This window comes from Rhinopithecus roxellana, chromosome 18 (assembly GCF_007565055.1).
Source record: "Rhinopithecus roxellana isolate Shanxi Qingling chromosome 18, ASM756505v1, whole genome shotgun sequence".
NCBI classification, from domain to species: domain Eukaryota; kingdom Metazoa; phylum Chordata; class Mammalia; order Primates; family Cercopithecidae; genus Rhinopithecus; species Rhinopithecus roxellana.
Window position 1 is genome coordinate 48222782 of NC_044566.1, and position 13755 is coordinate 48236536.

At 43.1% G+C, this 13755-nt stretch overlaps 1 protein-coding gene across 4 annotated transcripts in view; it reads left to right on the forward strand.

Annotated features, from left to right (window-relative positions):
• The window catches only part of TSC22D1 (TSC22 domain family member 1), a 143544-nt gene extending 138253 nt beyond the window's left edge, over nt 1–5291 (forward strand). For 2 of the 4 annotated variants that reach the window (XM_030921902.1, XM_030921904.1), the window contains 2 exons: nt 2708–2759; nt 3938–5291. In XM_030921902.1, coding sequence (XP_030777762.1) covers nt 2708–2759; nt 3938–4195 — 310 coding nt within the window. In that variant the 3' untranslated portion in view covers nt 4196–5291. Of the gene's footprint in view, nt 1–1540; nt 1612–1868; nt 2298–2707; nt 2760–3937 lie in introns of those variants that run through there. The other 2 variants (XM_030921906.1, XM_030921905.1) reach the window with 2 other exon arrangements.
• Nucleotides 5292–13755: the final 8464 nt, after the last annotated feature.

Consider the following 13755-nt stretch of genomic DNA (forward strand, 5'->3'; position numbering starts at 1 on the left):
CCACATGCCTGCTTCCCAAATAATTATGATTTCTAAGCTTATACTTAGTCTCTTTTTATTGGAAATGGATATCTTTTTTAAAACAAGCATCATATGAGTTAATGTTTAATTTTTATAAATTATAAATATGCTAACAATTACTGTTATTTTAAAGCCAAACCTTAAAATTTGGAGAATATGAACCTTTCAGTAAAAAGGGAATCTCATCGCTTTATAGTTAGTCACACTTTGGTTTTTAACCCAAAAGAGAATTGTGGTCTTCATCATCTACTGCGCTCACCAGATCTGGTCTGGTTCCTAATCACTTTGGACAGTTTCTGAAAACCAAATCCACCTACCCCCACTATCAGCATTGAGTCAACTTAAAAATTGTCTAAATAGCTCTGATGGCAATTTTAGGAAAGGATGCTGCTTGAGGAAAGATGCTTATTTGGGAGAGAAGACGGTGCGTGTGTGTGCATGTGCGTGTATTACATATATATGTTCTACGGTCAGATTTTATGTTGGAATTACTTGTGATGAGACAATTTTATCTACAGATTAGAGAGGTCTCCCCAAGTACTTTGTAGATTTTTTGGACTTTATATTATCATGCCATTAGAGGGCAGTATTGTAGAGGTTAAGTTTTCTTTCTCGCATGTATTGACTAGCAAACTGTTTATGTTATAATTAAGAAAACTTCAGGGCTTAGATTTCTAGTATATTAAGTTGTAGCCTTAATTGATGCATCCCTGAAAGTATTTTAAATTAATATAGGAAATGTTGAAAGGGTTAAGCTATTTTATTCCCACATCTCTTGATTTTGGTTTGGAGAAGAGAATTATTTGGTCAGTGTGGCCAAGAGGGTGAAATAGAGGTGAGCCTACAGCATCTATTGGCTGCTTAACTATTTTTAACCACTATTATATCCTCCTTTTTCTGGTTCAGGACACGCAAATGGGCAAAGAGACTAACTTCAAGGATTTGTGTGCTTTGAATACATACTTTACCATATTTCAATCCCTCTGATGTAAGAAGGCTCACAGGATTGAAGGTTTGAGTCTTAGAGGAATTGTTACTCAGCTTCCAAAAACGTGCCTTAGGGACTTACTAAAAATAGATCTATGTGGAATTCAACCTGTGGATTGACTTTTCTAGGTCTAAATAGAAGAAGGCATATTTAATTACTGGGGAGAAGGTGCTAATAGGGAGGAGATATGATCTTAAGGTTTGTGGCTCTGGGGGCTTTTTGGGAAGATCCTGGATTTTATCTGGAGTCTTTCCCTCATGCCTAGCAAAGAATATATAGTTTTTTGTTTTGTTTCTATAAAACAAAAGGTAGTATCTCTCAAAAAGTAAATGTGATTTTTTTTCCCCTCTAAAATTAAAAAAATAGTATGATCGCAGGATGATTATTATCCTTAAAAATAAAACCGTCTATAAAATCCTCCCAGTACCGCTGCCGGTAAGAACTAGATAATTGAAATCAAGACACTGGAGCTCTTGCAAGTCTTACAGTGGTGGGACTGGGCATGCCCAGTAGCTCAGACGGTTCTGGTTGCAAATAGGAAGCTTTCGCCGTTCAGCAGCCGCGGGACACAGCTCCGGGGTCGGGGTCTGACTCCCTTAAACGTAAGCACGTGGGGGGGCCCCTATAGTATTTTTCAGGGATCCTTCACATTTTCTGCCGAAGCAGTGGCCCAGTGTTCTGAAGCCGCCCTGGAAACCTCTGGGCCCAGCAGCCCACTCCCTCTGAGCACGGCCCTCGCCAGGCCAGCCCACCCCACGAGCGGGATCCGGAGAATGGGGGCGGAGGTGGGGGTGGGGGGAGGCGGGGAAGCAGGGAAGCGGGAGGACCAGGAAGGGAGAAGGGGAAGGGAGAAGGGGGCGGTCCCAGTGGCGTGCCGGCCAATCGGCGCAGCTCTTTCCTGCATATATTTTGCACTAAGACCGGGAGTCCTGGTCTAGAGCTGAGTGGAGCCCGGCTGCGGATCTGGGAAGCGGCTCTGCAAGGCACTGGGATCCGCATCTTCCTGGGATCACGAAGCCCCAGAAGCTGGGTTTCTTTAAATTAGGGCTGCCGTTTTCTGTTTCTCCCTGGGCTGCGGAAAGCCAGAAGATTTTTATCTAGCTTATAGAAGGCTGCTGGTGTTCCCTCTTTTTTTCCACGAGGGTGTTTTTGGCTGCAATTGCATGAAATCCCAATGGTGTAGACCAGTGGCGATGGATCTAGGAGTTTACCAACTGAGACATTTTTCAATTTCTTTCTTGTCATCCTTGCTGGGGACTGAAAACGCTTCTGTGAGACTTGATAATAGGTAAATGTCGGCTAGGATAGTTTCTTTAAATTTATTCGTGGGATACTTACAATAATACAGGTGAAAGATAGCCAGGAGAATTCCTTTGTCCATTGCTGAGAGATTATGGTGACATGGATGTTGCTTTTCGAAATGTTTAGAATAACCTTATTTTTTCAAATCTGGCCAGAGAACAGGCTTTCCCCACATTATGTAATTTAGTCCTTTGTGGCTTACTAAAATAGGGAGATGCCTGGATATTCGTTAGTAAGAGAGGGGCTGGCATTTTCTGGAGGGTGATACATTACATAGTGTTAAAGAATATTCAAAATATGATGCTAGCAATATCACAAAATTGGAAGATCCTTTTTATCTTGGACGCTTAAGATAAATTCCATTTATCGATGACCTTTTTCCCTCCTCTTTTTCAGCTCCTCTGGTGCAAGTGTGGTAGCTATTGACAACAAAATCGAGCAAGCTATGGTATGTACTGATGAAAAATCATTTATAGTAAATGTGGGCACAGCACAAAAATAAGATGTTTTGTGGAACCAGTGCATCCCTAAGTTCAGATGATGTTGATTGCTCTTGATGCGCGTAGAAATGCCGGCGCTGTCTCCATTCGGCCAGCGTGGAGCCACCTAACACGGCAGCCGTGGAGGGAGAAAGGGGCCCTGCGGATACTAAATAATCTCCTTCCCGGGACTGGTTTCACACAAGGGGATTTTCTCACGGTGACCCTTTTTGCTGGGGATTTATTAGGGAAGCAAGCGCTGGCCCAGTGTCTGCTTCGGCTGGTCGTGAGCACACCTTTAGCGATGTGGCTTTACTAGGAATCCTAACATTTTACTAGGGAGCCGGGAGGTGGGGAGGGCCCCAGAAGTCAGGATCCTGGGTAAGGGCCTTCTAGACGGTGCACAAACGGGTCCCCGGTGGCGCGGGCTCCTGCACAATGAAGAGGAATCGGAGAAAAGTTTTGTTTTCTTAGCCTGCGCCTGGATTTCTCCTATTTTTTATTTCCGCCTTGGCCGTTCTTTGTTATTGGAGCAGCGCCTGTGGCTCTTCTCACGGGATTCTCTGCCCACTGTTGCTAGGCAAACTCTGAACCTTTAATTCGGAGCTATAAATAACTCGGGCTCCCATTGGCTGCGACGTCTACCCAGGTTTCTGTGATGTCAGCTTAATCACGAAAAGCGGGGGGGGGCGGGGGGGGGCGGGGGGGGGGGAGGGAAGAAAATGCGGCAACATGTTCGGTAGGAACTGGCTGCAGCCGGTGCTGAAGGAGGCGGCTCCGGGCGACCGCGGGGCGGGGCCTGGGGGCGCGGACGCGGTGGGCGCGCTGTGGCCTGGACATCCCCGCTGCTGGTCTCAGTCGGGGACCCAGCGCCCGGCTCTGGCCCAGTCTCAGATAGGAAGCCGGACTTGGGCGTTTCTGGCCAACGTCTGTAGAGAAGCACAGACTTTTACAAAGCTTGATCATTTATACGTTAAACTCAAGTATTGTACAGTCATGGCTGTATTCAGGTTTCCCCAAGTGTCATTGAACGAACTTTAAAGGCGGAATATGTAAATAGGGAGAGCCATATAAAATAATGTCTTAGAAACGCAAGAGTCCAGAAAATAGCAAATAGTGAGTTAAACCTTTTCTCTCTTCTTTGTAGGATCTAGTGAAAAGCCATTTGATGTATGCGGTCAGAGAAGAAGTGGAGGTCCTCAAAGAGCAAATCAAAGAACTAATAGAGAAAAATTCCCAGCTGGAGCAGGAGAACAATCTGCTGAAGACACTGGCCAGTCCTGAGCAGCTTGCCCAGTTTCAGGCACAGCTGCAGACTGGCTCCCCACCTGCCACCACCCAGCCACAGGGCACCACACAGCCCCCCGCCCAGCCAGCATCGCAGGGCTCAGGACCAACCGCATAGCTGCCTATGCCCCCGCAGAACTGGCTGCTGCGTGTGAACTGAACAGACGGAGAAGATGTGCTAGGGAGAATCTGCCTCCACAGTCACCCATTTCATTGCTCGCTGCGAAAGAGACGTGAGACTGACATATGCCATTCTCTCTTTTCCAGTATTAAACACTCATATGCTTATGGCTTGGAGAAATTTCTTAGTTGGGTGAATTAAAGGTTAATCCGAGAATTAGCATGGATATACTGGGACCTCATGCAGCTTGGCAGATATCTGAGAAATGGTTTAATTCATGCTCAGGAGCTGTGTGCCTTTCCATCCCTTCCGGCTCCCTACCCCTCACTTCCAAGGGTTCTCTCTCCTGCTTGCGCTTAGTGTCCTACATGGGGTTGTGAAGCGATGGAGCTCCTCACTGGACTCGCCTCTCTCCTCCCCCCAGGAGGAGCTTGAAAGGAGGGTAAAAAGACTAAAATGAGGGGGAACAGAGTTTACTGTACAAATTTGACGACTGTCACCAAAATCCATAAAAAACAATAGTACTGTGCCTCTTCTCAAACAGTGGATGACACAAAACTATGAGAGTGACAAAATGGTGACAGGTAGCTGGGACCTAGGCTATCTTACCATGAAGGTTGTTTTGCTTATTGTATATTTGTGTATGTAGTGTAACTATTTTGTACAATAGAGGACTGTAACTACTATTTAGGTTGTACAGATTGAAATTTAGGTGTTTCATTGGCTGTCTGAGGAGGTGTGGACTTTTATATATAGATCTACATAAAAAATGCTACATGACAAAAACCACACCTAAAGAAATTTGAAGAATTTGGCACAGTTACTCACTTTGTGTAATCTGAAATCTAGCTGCTGAATACCCTGAAGTAAATCCCTGTTCACTGAAGTCTTTCAATTGAGCTGGTTGAATACTTTGAAAAATGCTCAATTCTAGCTAATGAAATGGATTTCCCAGTAGGGGTTTCTGCATATCACCTGTATAGTAGTTATATGCATATGTTTCTGTGCATGTTCTCTACACAGTTGTAAGGTGTCACTGTATTTAACTGTTGCACTTGTCAACTTTCAATAAAGCATATAAAATGTTGATAAACAAGTGTTTTCATATGATCCTGTTAATATAATGGCAATCATTTCCACAACTGTTTCCAGATAAAGTTTAACAATTTGACTAGTAAAATCCTGAAGGGGAGTGGAATGGTTGGAAAAGTCGGGGCATGATTTGACTACATCAAGTAAAAGGAAATTGACACTGCATTGTTCAGCTGGTAAGGGAAGAGACAGTGGAGGAGTCCAGCTCAATTCTAATTACTGTGTGACTTGGACAGGTTGCTTCACTCCTGGATAGATGTGGGGGTTTGAAAGAGATAATCTCTTACATTCCCCTTTGGCTTTAAAATTCTAAGAGTCCATGAAAATCTTAATCTTCCACTTTTTGTTGAACTGACAGAGGAAGAAGGAGCCTTATTTGTATAATTGCAATAAGCAGATCTAGGATCAAAAGACTGAAGTTGGAGAAGCTGATTTCCACTTTAAGAACCCTGTCACCCTGGGTTGGGACGTTTCTCCTAGTGTAGGATGAGTTTCTAGCTCCTGGGATAATAATTGGTTTTGTCTAAGCAAAAGATGATTTGGGGTAGGACCGCATGAGTAAGGATGTCCTTGTAGTTGATTCCACATGACTATAAAATAGACCAAAATTACAACCACAAAGGAATCCTGAAGCAGATTGGCACCTGAGGAGTGAGCCTGAGGGATCCTCTTCTGCAGTAGGAGTAATGTGAGCAAGCAAGTGAATGGGTGGGTTTCCCAGCTGTGCAATCTATCAACCTGGGACCTCAGCAGTGGCCCCCTGCCCAGTGGGAAGTATGCCAGTCCCAAGCTCTAAGGCTTGTCTAAGTCCTTGCAGGACAAGGACAACTTTCTGAATCCTTCATTTCTCTAATCTAGAGCTGGTGGGAGATTGAGAAGTGAGTAGGACATCTGAGCTCCCTGAAAAGAATTGTTTGGTAATGTGCATGCATTATAAAGTGGTGACACGGGCCTCCTATTGAAACGATGGATGGCTCACTACCATAGGCTGATAGCAGTTGTCATAAAGATATTTTGGGGGAATTTGAAGAGGACTTGAAAAAAAAATCTTTGTTGTATTGGCTTGTTGGTTATATAACTTCAACTTTAATAAAGGAATACTTACGTAGTAATTACATTTCCTTGAAAAAGAAAACCATAGTGAATAGAAATCCCTAGTGATTTCATTTTTTATGTTTTTAATGAAGATCCTTACAATACCGTAGGTGGTAATCGTGGAAAATTTGAAAAATCTCATGTCAGTGTATTAAGATGGTGGAGAACTTTTTCCTCCATTATTTAATGGAACTTTGGGTCTTTTTATTAAAATGTGAGACTCATGAAATTTTGGGCGCTGAATGTTGTTTGTGAAATATGAATTATTAAAAGATCTTTCCATACATGTTCCTCATTTTTAGTAATTACTAAACATACTTGAAGTTATTGACTTATATTTAAACGTATTTAAGGTAATTTAAAAAGGCATTTTGCTACTTGCTTGTAGACCTGAGTGTGGGTCTTACTGGCCTGTGGGTTATTATATAACTGATTATGTTGCACTTATGTTCTGTGGAGAAGGAAAGATTTTTAAGGGGAATGGCATGCTGTACCAGCACTGAGTATTCATGACATCAGTTGCAGCAGGAGAAACCCCCGTTCAGTGAAGGAGAAATAGAAGGAATTTTACATGGATTTTAATGAACGTCTACTTTCTGTTTCAAATGAACAGCATTTATATTTCAGTAATTGTGTGCATTTTTTGCATAATTTAAAAGCGAAAATTTATTTTTCATCATGGGATAAATATGCAATGCCAGAACAGCTTTAAATTTATACAAGAAATATATAAAAGTTAATTATAACTAAAATTAGGAATGAAAATTAATCTATATAGACACTACTCTGCTCTTGCTTTGTGTGAAATAAGTAGTTGAAACTACCAGGGCCTGACGACTGCTTTTAGATGTCAACCTCAAATCCATTCAGGCAGCAATTGTGTGGCATTATGATTAGAAACGGAGGCAGAGAAGATCAAGTTTCCTCTCCCTGTTAGGTAAAATTGCCTGAAAGTGGAGATCTGTGCCCACCGATAGAACTTGGAAGCAGACAGTGCAATAGGTTCCTGCACTGGTGTGTGGGAGGACCCTGAGCTGAGAGGCAGGCTTCTGCCTGCCAGGCCTGGGCCTGCAGTCATCAGCTGTTTGAACTTTGGACCAGGAATGGAATCCTTCAGACCTGAGTTCTCGTCTGTGAAATAAGGATTGGATCAGGTCACAAAGGTCATGTCTAGCCACAGATGCTGCAGTCCTCTGCATTTGATAATGACTTTATTTTATTATTCTAACTTTTGGTGGGAGGGTGTGTGTGTGTGTGTGTGCACTGTTTTTGTTTGTTCATTTAACTTAATGACTAAAATTAATTTGGTTTTACTCCTAGCTCCTCTGTTGGTTACTAGCTAAGTGACCTCAGGCAAGTTCCTCGTTCTCTGTTTCCTCATGCTTACAATGGGGACATGCTGTCTCCATAGGGGTATTGTGAGGCTAATGCTGGGAAACTGTCAGCACAGAGACGGGTTCAGAGTGAGGTGGGTTCAAGGAATGTTAACCATTACTATTATTTCTGAGTCATTCATCTGCTTGTTTATGTTTGTCTATGTATTTAATTTTGTGTTTTTCATAGGGATAAAGGTGTGGCAGCTTTATTTTCTAATAGCTTTTGATTTAGTATTTGGTAATAGTAGTGACTGGTTAAACTTTACTGTGAAAACACACGTGGGAATGATATCCTTTAGAATACAAATAGAAACACACCATTTTTTTCTGTATCAAAGAAATAATAGCAAAAGGCTGCTGTTTCATTTCTGTGAATTAGAGAAGGGATTCGTTGGGAATTGTCCACGTTTCAGTGTCCAATATTTTCAGTATTACAAAAATAATATTGGTGGAAGTAAATGATTACAGGTGGAGTATATAGATCTTAAATTATTAATTTCATTACAGAAAAAGGTTCTATGTAAACCAGTGCTATGGAATGCCAGGCAGGCCTGAAATCGCTAGGCTTGGGGATCAGGTTCTGGCAACAGCTACTTGGAAGGTTCAGTAGCCGTTTAAAAATGTGCAGTATTACAACAGAGGTCTGTGCTTTAGACCAGGTGTTCAGGACCCCAGTGTCTGTGGGATATGGTGGAGAAGCTTCTTGAGTGAGTGAGGTAAGCAGTAGGACGTGGTAGTGACTGTGGCATTTGGGGAGTGTGCTCAGCTAACAGGGACAGTGCTATGTAGCTTCATCCGGTTGCCATATGGAAATTCAAGCACTGTGTTGCTCCATCTTCCAATTTCTTCGAAGTTCCATAAATCCAGGGTTCTGTCTGGAAATGCCTGACTTTTGGACACTGCACAGACCAAATAAGAGAGCACACCTACTAAGCTGGTGTGGCCCACAGGCCGCATGTGTCCCCCTCTGCCTTCTGTCTTCTACCCATCTCAAGAACTAGAATCTGCCCTAAATGGCAGGTCACCCTTCAGCTCAGAATAAATCAGGAACATCTCTTCTTTTTGATGAGAGAAAGGGGGCACAGGCTATTTGTGCGACTATGGTGCACAGTCAACTGGTACTTTGTGTTGAAAACCATGTGTTAACTTACTCAGAGAACACGCACTGAGTACCTGCCTCAAGCCAAAGATAGTACAGTGAATGAGCCACAGTCCCTGTCCCCAAGGACAGCTCACAGAAGCTGTCTTTAAGATAAATGAGGTAGTTTGTTTTCTGGCAAAATTTGCCTTATGCAATATAAAACCTAAATTATTCATTTGTTGTTCCTTCTCTGATGAACCCTTTGGCAGAAATATTTCTGGGAATTCTTCTAGGAACTCTTGTTAAATGAGTAGTATTTTTTCAATGTGGTATATTCCCTACCACTACATTTTATAGCTGATTCACTTAGGAACAAAGACCATGTTTATTACCAAGGTTGGTGCATATCACTTGGTGATGTGTATCACCAAGGTTATATAACACATGACCCAAATTTCCAGGGACAACATACATTTCAGTTAAAATAATCTGCCCTATTATCTCATAAGTACATCCAATTCATGCCCTGATAAGTGCTTTGTAGTCACTGTAGACTCAGAGACCAAGAAAACAGAAGACTTAGTGTCTCTACTTAAAGAATGAGAATGCAATGGAGACGTGTAGGCTGACAAACTGTACTGGTTTTCCCAGGACTGAGGGTGTTCTGGTTAGTGGGACTTTCAGTGCCAAATCTATGAAAGTCCCAGGCAAACTACAACAAACTGGCTGCCTGAGATTCCATTTTCTATTCCACCTGGGCACATGCCTGAATTACATCTCCCCGCCCCCTTGGAGTTTGGAGTGACCGTGGGATTCGTGTTTAGTCAATGGATAAGTGATGATGAGGTGACAGAAGTCTCCCAGACTTGGCCCTTGAGAAAACCATTCTGAGTGATCTGCTAGGCTGTTTCCCCTTCCACTGATGGGATGGAGAAGACCCAGCAACCTTGGGAGTGACAGAGCCCTTGTCAGATGGATCCCTGAATGACCGAAGTATAGTGTCCTGCCCCAGGAACCAGGCAGCATAGTTGGATGAGCAAGAGTGTTGCCGCCATTAGGCATTTTAAAATTTGCTTCAGTGGCTAATCTTTGCTAATATGGTTATCAGTACCTGAAGTGGAGTGATGTTGTCAAAAAACATTAAATATGGGGCATTGACTGTGGTTGGCTGGTGGGTGGTGATGAAACTACTGAAGGCTAGAGAGATCAAGACCCATATTGTGAAGTGACAAAATGTTTTCTAAAACTGTGGCCGGCAATAACTTGGGAGGCTGGCCATGTGCCTGGTGAGCATGTAGCTGGTACTAGAATGTTAGGACCTGTCACTCTTCACGGTGTTAACCCTCTTATGCTTTTCAAGGAAAAGGTGAGCTCACAAAATAATTAGTTTGTAAGTGCAAAGGAAGCGGAAAAAGATGCAGAAATTTGGGGCTATTCGATACTGGAAAAGCCTGTTGTTTCTACACCCCAAGGAGCTGCAAATCAGTAGGGCCCATTAAGCCTTTCATTTAAGGTGCTTTATCCCTTCAGCAAAGATTAGACAACGGGTATTAATTCCCCACATATGCCTTTTGTTTCAGATGACTTCTGCATGGTCACTGTCCAGTGGATAGAGGTAGGGGAGCAGAAGTACAGGCATGTGCAGAAAAATATTTTAGGTCTTGCTACTGATACATTAAAATGACTGGAAATAGAGAAGGGAGAAGCCTACTAAGTTTTTGAGGAACATTTGCTACCAAGTGAAACACAAGCCAACCCAGACTTAATAACAGCAAGAAAACTTTGTTGAAACTTTCAAACAACCCTCAGGCCTCCCCCACACTGGCTGTCTAGCTCCCGGGAAGAGCATTCTGTCCAATGTCCATTTCATACATGGCCCTGGGGGATACTGGACAAGAAAAGCCTCCCAGAGGTAAGAGGCCTACAGTTTTAGAGAACAATGGACCAAAGGTTTCTTCCCAGAGAGTAGAATCAGGGTCTGATCGGAGAGCTTCCCGAATTGCCAGAGCAAAGGGATCCTCTCAATGCCCGCCCAGCAGGATTTCCTAATAGCTGAGGGCTGGAGCCTACTGTGTGTTTCCTATGCTTCCAATGGGAGGTTTATTGCAATTATTATGCTGCACTCCACCATTGTGCACTGTCAGTGGAGGGGAAGACAATTTGTCTTAGGTTACAGATCACCAGACCTTAAGGAGCCACATTCAGACCTGTGCCTCATCTAGAGATCTTGGAGTTTTGAGCTGGATATAGTAGCTTGATGGGACTTTGGGTTATTGCCCCTGGAGAGGGTGAGTGTGTTCTGTGAGGGCAGGAAGATGAAACATACATTAGAATCTATTGGCAAAGACTGGTAGGTGTTTTCCAAAAAGCCTCCCGTCTTCCTAGTTACACAGACCACATTTCCCAGGTTCTCTTGCAGCTAGGTGAACCCATGTGATTAAGTTCTAGTAAAATAAATGTGGGCATAAATGTCATTTTGTCATTTCCAGGCCTGATTCATAACCCTTGGGCAATCCTCCATGCTCTTTCCCCTCCAGCCAACTGATTGGAGACAACTACAACCACTTTGAAAACCACGTGTTGGCAGATGGCAGAGCCTCATCAGCCTGGGCCCCTGAGTGACTGAGTGGACCAGAGTTCTCGGCCATGCCCTCAACCTGGAACTGCTCAAGACTGTTATAAGAAAGAAAGGAACACATTCCTATTATGTTTTAGACATAATTTTTGAGTTTACTACCTTCATTGGTATACACACGTGCATAAAATCTGAAACAATACTATAAAGAAATACAACTGCTGATTAACATAATGCAAGTTGAGCATGTCAGAGCCAAGGGGCAGTAAATAGATGAGTAGAATATATGTCAAAAAGGTAAATGTTGAGGCTGACTTTGAAGGTGCTGTAAAATAACACATGGGAAGAATAATTTTTGGCATAATTATAAAAAGCAATTACCTTCCCATGTGGTAGGAATATAAGAGTTTAGAAACATTCTTCTATGCAGTGAGCATTGGCCTGCTGAACCTGTAATTTGTAACTCACTTTGAGAAACACTACTGGCAAGGAGTCAGCTGAGATTGGAGGTCACAATCTGGGGTCCTCAGACCACATAAGGCCCACTAACCAGAGTTGCCGCTCAGACATGATTTTAATGCAGTGTTTTAAAAAACAATGTGAATTAGTGATACCTCTTCTGAAACTGGGATATTGTTCCCAGTTCTAGCAGCTTTGAGTCTATATTCCTGTGTGAGAGTCATCGGCTGTGCTGAGTCACAGAAGCTGCTCACTTTAGAATTGGCTTGGTCTTCCAGCTGCCGTGGCCCCACCACACCTATGATGGCCCCATGCTGTCAGTGGCTGACATGCCCCACTCATCTGGCTACATACCTGGCTCAGGTAGGCATTTGAGGTTGTGTTTCAAAGCCAGACTACAGTATCTGGTTTTAAAAATGTTGTAGCTTAATTCATTTTAATCCCACTCTTAAAATTCAAATGATTTCTTAAAGAAGACAACAACTAGATCTTGTTCTAGTACCTGTTGGATTTTATTTTGCTTCATCGATGCAAGCAGTTGGAAATGAGCAGTTCTGCATTATCCTTCCTAGATGCATGAAGACCTGTGATCCCCTTCTGGAGAAAGGAAAATGGAATCCATTTGCTACCATCACATGTTATTGAGGATTTACTGTGTGTTATGAACTTTGAAGACAGTGTCTCATTTATTCTTCACACCAGCCCTGTGAAGAAGATATTATTAACCCATACTACAGAAAAGAGAGTAAGTAACTTGCCAAGTCAAGTTGAAAGAGTTGATAAGTATGATACAAACCAGGTTTGCCCAACATCAAGGTCCATGCTCTTAGCACTATTTTAGCTGCTTCCCAAAGACAGGCAGCTCCTTTCTGACATGTGGAGCCTGTCTGGCATCTGTGGCTTCCCCAGAGCTAGCATTCAGCCCATCCCCTTAGTGTGTGTCCCAAAGAGGGATGTGAATCCCATCTCCCTCAGAAAACAGCAACAGACTGGATCCTGCCAAATCCTTCCAGTCTATCAAGTTGCTTGGCCAGTGGGAGCCGATGGAATTCTGTGTCTTTCCAGAGACTACAAAAGGCAGAGTAGGTACAGATGGAGTCAGAAGTCTCCAGGGGAATACACACACAAAGGCAAATCATGCTGACAACACTCTCCCTGCCCAGCACAGCTGCAGACAGATCCACAGCATAGATAAGACAACTACATTTCCCACGCTGATATCATGGCCACTTGACCCAGAAAAGCCAGTGCTGGAGGACTAAATGTTTCTATAGACAATGCTACTATTTATTCATCCATAAAACCCTCCATAGTTACTAAGCGCCCACAATGTGCCAAGCTTAGGGAGTCCCCTAGGTGCTATGGGTACAAAATGAAAACACTTTACTTCTGCTTTTGAGAGACCTTAGTCTAGAGGCCAAGAAAGATATATTAAGAATTATTATAAGACTACATGACACTCCCTCAATATCATTATACATTGAAGCGTCCTGGGAACAAAGAGGGGGAAGATTTAATTGTCTGGGAAGTGGGTAACTGAGGGAAGAAAAGACACAGCTTCAGAGAGGAAGTTTTGGTCTCATTACTAACTTGTTTTGGGAAGAGTATTATAATACCATCTGCTGTTGGCTGCCCAGCGTGAATTCTCCTTCTTTCCTTTGGGAAACCCCTTGTGGCTACAGAAATGGCCCTGACTGGCATATGTCACTCACCTGGTCACAGCCCTGTCAGAGTGAACCGGTCCGGTCAGAGTGAACTTTACGTGTGTTATTTCGAGTCTTGTCCCAGGCTCTTGTCCCAGTTTCTCTCTCTCTCTCTCTCTCTCTCTGTTTCTTGGGATCGACAATTTGAAAATCAAACACTTGAAAGTGTCAAGCAT